General features: G+C 52.9%; 1 protein-coding gene across 1 annotated transcript; it reads right to left on the bottom strand.

The window, feature by feature from the left end:
• Nucleotides 1-3,939: 3,939 nt before the first annotated feature.
• On the bottom strand, nucleotides 3,940-5,702 carry HOXC12 (homeobox C12). The gene is made up of 2 exons (XM_031462393.2): nucleotides 5,093-5,702; nucleotides 3,940-4,178 (listed from the first exon to the last, which is right to left on the bottom strand). Exons 1-2 carry the CDS (start codon nucleotides 5,700-5,702, stop codon nucleotides 3,940-3,942), a joined length of 849 nt encoding a protein of 282 aa, XP_031318253.1.
• Between the last annotated feature and the right edge of the window lie 1,667 nt (nucleotides 5,703-7,369).

Raw genomic sequence — 7,369 nt, 5'->3', positions numbered from 1 at the left:
AGTAAATTGTGGTTGAGGGCTTAAATCAGACAATTGCAAAATAGATGCAATCTTTGCCTATATCCAGAGCTCAGCCGCACCCTTGGTATTTGAGTTGTGGCTCCAACCACGACCTTCTCTTTGGCCAGGAGACCCAAGGACTTATTCAGCCGTTGGGAGGAGGCTATAGTGTTTTCCCTTCTGACAGCTTCCCCAGTTATTGGGTCTCAGGGCCTGTGTAGACAACACTGAACGAGGAACCTTCTCTCCCAGATCTGCAGTGTCTCTGGGAATAAATCAAGGGAATAAATTAAAGGCCAGTTATTCCTGATCTTCTTAAAGTCCCTCTTTCCAATTTAGCCAGCAATGTCTTTACTGTTAACTCTTCCTGTGTAGATGCTCCTTAAGAAGAGGGTAGTCTCTTGCCTGGATTCACTGAGATTCAGACTCCCCCCTCCCAACTTTACTCAGACTCAGGAGCAGCCACCCAGTCCCTCTCCCTGCTCACTGCTACCGGAAGCTATCTAGCCCCCCAGCCTCCCCAACACTCTGTGGACCTTTTATATGAGTACCCCCAAAACTTGAGATTTCATTTTTGCCTGAACCCCTCAGCTGTACACTCAGCTGGGGGTTAGGGGCAAAGGGATGATGGGATTTGTTCTAAATTTGCCACTTTTTCTGGTTGCAGTAGTAAAGAAAGGAGGGGAGAAAGAGAAAGAAAGATTTCAGGGCAAGAGGCGTGGCTGGGAGGCTGGGCTCTGTGGGGGCTCCTGCTATTCCGAGCAGGCCCAGGGGGGTGGAGGGGGAATTTGGAGGAGACTCCATCATTGGAGCCAGGCTGTGAGAAGGAAACTCAGGGACCAGAGGCACATGGGTGGAGAAAGAGGGAGGGTGTCCCATCCACAAGGAAGGGTTGAAATGGAGATGCAGAGGGCTCATGGGCTCAGTGGGGACTAGACTCCGGCCTGGACCTGGGCCTCTTTCTGGCATGGCCTGGAGGGCGTCACTGACTGACAGAGGTGGAGCCTATTTCACCAGCTTCAAGGGTTCTTTAGTACCCTCTCCAATCATCCTGAAGTGCACCAAATGTGCTCTCAAGAGTGAAGCCACAGGGTTAGGACCATGAGGGTGAAATGCAGAACCACCAACCCCTGCCCCATACCCCATGGTGCTCTCACCACCCCAGGTCCAGTCTGCTCTTGCCCCTACCATGGCTTTGCTTCTTGGAGATCCTGCAGCTTGGACTTCCTTTTCGTGGTCCCAAAGGTAGTTTAAGCCTCTTCTGGGCTGTCCACATAATTTTTACAGCCCTACGACTCCTCAGATATCCCTCTCCTCCCCCACCAATTTACTGTCCCCCAGTTTTCTCTCTGCTAGTAATTGCTTGGGACTGGAGATGACAGCTCATCAACAGATCTTGGTTGCTCATATATTTTTGTTGCCCCTGCAACTGCACTTCCTTTATTATTACATGTTTATTAATTTTTTATTATTCACCTGAGCTGGGGAAAATAAAGTGGGGAACAGCTAGGAGGTTGGGAATCCCATTCTTTCTGGGCAGGGGAAACCATGTGGAGGGATCCAGATTAAACTTTTTCTGTCAAAAAAATCACATCATCATACAGTCATGTTTTAATTATTATTATTAATATTAATATGATGAAACAACTCTGTACAAGGACTATATGAAGGGAAAACGTGCTAAAGACAGATGTTTGAATAGGAGGGCACACTACTGAGAGCTGGGAAGGGAGGAAGGGGAGGGCATCTAGCCACGGGGATTACACAAGGTACTAGCAGCAGACACAGAGAACAGGACACAAATTGACAGAGAAGTTCACGGAAGTCAAGTTTAAAGCGACAGGAAGAGAATATTGCATATATTTGTCCCCCCATCCCTTTTGGAGTGTTCTGGTCTCTCTATTAAGCTGTGAGAGGCTAGAGTGGTAGAGCTCAAATACAGCACCTCAGAGTCCAAGAGAGCACAGGAGGAGCTGTATGAAGGGGTCCATGGGTGACCAGGCAGAGAGGAGTGCCTCATACCCAGGGCCAGCCCACAGGGGAATGTGCAGACAGCTGGGATGGTGGTGATTTCTGCAAACTTGTACTTGGGTGAAACAAATTTATGTGGGTGGGAAAGTGTGGCAAGTGCCCAGTGGGGGATGGGGGCATGTGATTGTACAGCCACTCTGCAGGGCTGCATTTGGGGATATGAAGCTGCCTGCTTGCAAGCACAGTCAGGAGAGTGGTGAGGGCCCAGTGGTGTGCTGGGCAACTGTGCCTGTATGTTTGCACAATCTTGTACAGAGACTTGAAGCTGGTGGGAGAGTGAGGGGCTCCTGTGGATCGCCTTTCCAGGGGGTATAAGGGACTTACACCCTGGTGGGAAGAACTCCAAGCTTGTAGGCCAGTTTCACAATGTCCGAACTGGGTTTAACTCCCATCAGCCCCCTGCTTTTCACCCTCGTGCTCCTGGCAAGGGTGGGTCAGCAGATGGGAGGTCGCGGGACACCCATCAAGAGGGATAAGAAGGATTGCAAGAAGGCAGGCTGGCTCCTTCACTGCTTCTCTTTCGGAAGCCAGCCTGGTATCTACTGGGCTGGGGCTGGGGCCTGAAGGGGGCTATGAATAAAAGGCTCTGGGCTGGAGAAGCCACTCTCTGGCCTCCAATGGGTTTTGGGGATGTGCCCTTCTCTCTGCTGTGATCCTTGTACTCAGCGGCTCCCCAGCCTGGGGGCGGAGGCAGCGGATCCTGAGACAAAGGGCCACGTTGGGGAGGGTGAGTGGAATGGGGGTGGGTAAAAGAGAGAAAGGAGTTGGGGAGGGCTGAGGCGCCCCCCTCCTTCATTGTCACCAGCCTGGGAAATCCTGGCTGAGCAGGGGGCCTCCACAGTCGGTAGCCCCTTTAGGGGCGGATTCTCCTCCTGCCTCATAAATTATGCCAGTCCAGCCTCAGGCCGGCCGTGACCGTGAACGCCAGCAGGGAAGAGAGAATCTGCCCCGCTGCCTGAAACTCTCCTGGGCAATCAATGCTGCGCTTTGAACCTCCTTTCATGGCCTCTTGGGCTTCCCAGAGGGCCAGGTGGGGGTCCTTGGAGTGGCTACTGAACCTGAGGCTGTGTCTACTCAGCTCTCAATTTCCCTCTTGCAGTTTCCGGCCAGCAGCCACCTTGGCGCAGGAAGAGTGGATGGCAGAACCCCTGTGAGCTAATGGGTGGGCAGGAGGCTGGCGCTGGGGGGAGGGCTGAGGACTGGGAGACCATTGGAGTAGCCTGCCCTAGAGTGGATATAAGGGTGATGATCGCCTTGCCCACAGCCGAGTCTGACAAGTATCTATGCATCTGCCTGCTCTGGTCCGGGCCTGGAGGACCCAGACACTAGAGGACTTGGGCATTGCGGACCATTCCATTCTCCCAAACCACACTTCCTCCTAGGTTCTTCCACTTCCTCCTGCCCTCCTAGATCTACCTAGACCCCTTCCGCTCTCTCTACTGATCCTCTATTCTCACTCCTTCCTCTCACCCCAACAACTGCAAGTTTTGGGAGCCTTGGTTCCACTGTCCCTACCCTCGCCTACCCCTGCAGGCAGATAGACTTAAGACCATGGAAGGAAAGTGGTGGGAGGAGGTGCCTGGGTTAATTTTCCTCCAGATCCTCAGCCCAATGCCCCAGTCCCACATCAAACTAGACCCTCCCCAGTGCCTCAGCCTTCCCTGCCCCTACCTCCTGCCTGCAGCAGTGAGCTTACTCTCTCCCTGGCTGAGTTCTTCCCTTCTCTCTGGGATCTGGCAGGGCCTGCTGGGGGTGTGTGGGAGGGAACCGCGAACAAAACAGACAAGAGAACGTCCAGAGAGGACCTGCCAGAGACGTCTGGCGTTCTAAGCGGGGACTGTGTCCCAGGCAGTGCCCCCTCTTGCTCTCTGCCAGGCTCAGTCTGGGGCTGGCGCTGTGTCTTGCCCCCTAAAAGAAGGAGAGAGCTTGCTCTCTCAAGAGAAGTCTTTTCTTTTTCATTCTGCGGTTCTGAAACCAGATCTTGACCTGCTGGTCACTAAGATTCAAGCGGTCTGAGAGTTCCCTCCGGCGCTGCCGTGTGATGAACTCGTTCACCAGAAACTCGCCCTCCAGCTCCGCCAGCTGCAACTTCGAATAGGGCTTGCGCTTCTTCCGTGAGCGGCTGTGGATCGGGTACCAGGGCGCCCCTGGGTGGAGAACCGGCAGCAGGGTTGGCCAGAGGACCAAGAGGTGACAAGCCCAGTGCCCTAGGTCCTTCCCCAGCCCCTTTCACCTTGGCCTAATGCCCAACCTCAGGTCCGTCCTCTCCTGTCTCCTCTCTCAGGAAGACCCACATCCCCACCAACTCCTTCACCTTTAATCACCTTTATCATGCTCCTTTTTCCCTTTCACTCTTTCTCCTTGTCTCCCCAAACCTACCTCTCATTGCAGCACCCCTGCCCCTTCTATGTTCCTATCCTCTCACTTATCCCCAAACTTCTTCTTCTCCAGGATCTCCTGGCCCCTTCCTCTCATATCCTCCAGAATGGGGTCCCTGATCTGTTAGAACAGACATAAGTGAGTGGCAAGATTAAACCATATCCACAGACCTCTCTTGAAAGAAAGAAAGAAAGAAAGAAAGAAAGAAAGAAAGAAAGAAAGAAAGAAAGAAAGAAAGAAAGAAAGAAAGAAAGAAAGAAAGAAAGAAAGAAAGAAAGAAAGAAAGAAAGGAAAAAAGAAAAGAAAAGAAAAGAAAAGAAAAGAAAAGAAAAGAAAAGAAAAGAAATAACAGGTAATGGGGGCCTGTGGGAAGGTGGAGAGAGAGACCCCGAGAGAGCAAGGACCAGGCTCTCGGTCCCCATCCCCCTGTCAGAATCCCCTTTCTCCAGAGCTCCCTGCCCCCTCCAGTTGCAGGCCATGAAAAAGGGAATCTCTCTAGTTCCTTTATAGGGATATTTACATGTTTATAGGGCTCCCCCACCACTCCTTTTTTTTTTTTTTTTAAAGAGTTGCTTCCTCACCACAATCTGTCGCCCCAGGCGGCCCTAGCTCAGTCCTACACTGCCCGCCCTGGTCAGACGTCCCGTCCAGAGTAGCCTCACGAGTGGGCCGGGGTTCTTACCGCTGGCTGCGAGCCCGCCGCCGGGGTTTAAAGGCGATACCAAGCTGCCGGGGTCGCCTGTGCCGGCGCCCTTGTTGCCCTCGTTGAGCAGGGACGAACTGGAGTCAGATTCCAGCGACTGGCACGAGGGCGGGTCGTGCGGGGGTCCCGCGCCACCGTCGCCACCGCCGCCGCCCGCCGTGTAGTCGTACTTGAAACCGAGCGCAGGCGGCCCCGACGGCTCCAGCGGTAGCAGCGCTGCTCCGGGCCCGACTCCTGGGCCGGGATCGCGCCCGCGCTCCTCACGCTTCAGGCCCCCGCCGCCGCCCTCGGCGCACGGCTCTCGGTAGTAACCCTTGCTGTCCTCCACGCGCGCCAGCTCGCACGTGCGGCCGAAGGGCGGGTTGAGCGACACCGGGCTGCTGAGATAGGGCTGCGGGTAGCCATTGCACGGCTCCGCCGACGGCCAGGGCAGCGAGCACACGTTGTCGCGGCGCGGGTAGGACAGCGAAGGCAGCCCGGGCAGCTGCGCACCGGACGCTCGGAAATTGGGGAAGTAGAAGGTGTCTCCCGTGTGGATGTTCACCAGCGGCCCCACAAACCCGGGATTCAGGAGATTATGCTCGCCCATTTCCGCGGGGCCCAACCGGCAGCTTCTACTTTATTGCTATCTGACATTAAACATAGTTAAACCTGCACCGGCCACCCATTGGCCGTCCAGCTCACGTGGGCGCTGCTGCCAGGGGGATGGGTGGGGACAGCGAATCCCCCCACCCCGCACCAACTCCAACTTCCCCCTTCCCCAATCTTGGCGGGGGGGGGGGCAGCGGAGGGAAAAAACTGCTGGGGCAGATTTATTCGCTGGCTTCTGGTTTTTAAAAAATCATATAAAACCTAACGCAGAGAGCGAGGTAATCGCCCGACACGGGGCAAAGAGGAAAACCAGCCTCACCAAAAACACCCGCACATACACACTTCTGCATCCTGCACTCACCCCCACCCCAGTGTATTATCTTCTCACCAACAGCTGGCCAAGCACAGCCCGTCCCTCTTTAATTAGCTCCTTTATTAACTAAAACCGTTGGAATTTACAGTATCTCCCCAATAAATTACTATTAGATATTGTGTCATATAAAGTTTACTGGCTGTTTAAGGAGACGGATGAGCCCTTTGGCTAGGGGTTTATTTACAGTAGAGGTGAGGTGTGAGTAAAGACAGGTTTCCCTGCCGCTGTCTCTCTCAGCCCTACTTCTGTACTCCTCTTCCTCGGCTCTTTCTCCTCAGGAATTTGGGGAGACACCTGGTGTCCTCTCCTCCTGGAAGGGCCCAGGGAGAAGTGTTAATGCCAGGTCCTCCCCACTCACCAGTGGGGAGCCACCCGCCTCACACCTTCACTCCCTATTAGAGGAGGGATGCAGAAGGGAGGCAGAAGCAGAAAAAGGAAGTGCTCAGCTGAACAAGAACTTGCCTGCCTGCTCTTGTAAATTTGGGGCTTGAATTACTCTTCCCTATGACCTCTGTGGGTTAGAGAGGATTGTGTGTGTGTGTGTGTGTGTGAGTGTGTGTGTGTGTGTGTGTGTGTGTGTGTGTGTGTCTTTTGGAGTCTTTGCAGGAAGAGGCTCTGGGCTCCCAGCAGGGCTTGGCTGGCCCAAGAGACTTCTGATTCCCACTGCAGAGGAGACACCCACATCCCACAACCAGCCCAGCTTGCCACTGGGACCATCAGATAACACCAGCCATTCCAGTAGGTGTTCTGGGAATGAGGGAAAGAACTCTGGAGAATTATCCTGTTGAGAGTTTAAAATTATGTTTATGGTGCTAAGCTCAGCAGCTCCTTCCACAAAAGGCTGAAAACACAATGCTGGCCATTGGTGAAATTAACCGACATCTGGAAACCACAATCCATTCTCAACCAAGTCCACAGACACAGCCAAGTGGATTAAAGTGAAAAAAGAAACAAAAACCTTCAAAACTAGGTGTATTCTATTGGGGTCTAGTAGACAAAATACTCAGATTTTTATGTGACTATTTCAGGCTCCTATGCAAAGTATGGCTTTAAGTAATACCAGGTGAGATAAATAGTTCAGCAAAAGCCTAATTATGAGAAAACACCGGAAGATTTAGAGAAAATTAGAGATGACAGAATCCAAGAGAAGACGGGAGCACGAAACCCATGTAAGTGAAAAGTATAATATCTGAGAGTAAGTGGAAGCTACAAAAGCAGACTGAAGCAGAAGATTCTCATCTCTCTCTTTTTCTCTCTTTTACAGGACACGGCAGATTGAAACGCAGATTCTT

Source organism: Camelus dromedarius, chromosome 11 (assembly GCF_036321535.1).
Source record: "Camelus dromedarius isolate mCamDro1 chromosome 11, mCamDro1.pat, whole genome shotgun sequence".
NCBI lineage: Eukaryota > Metazoa > Chordata > Mammalia > Artiodactyla > Camelidae > Camelus > Camelus dromedarius.
The sequence above is the reverse complement of the archived record's forward strand: the minus strand, read 5'-3'. Positions and strand labels throughout refer to the sequence as shown.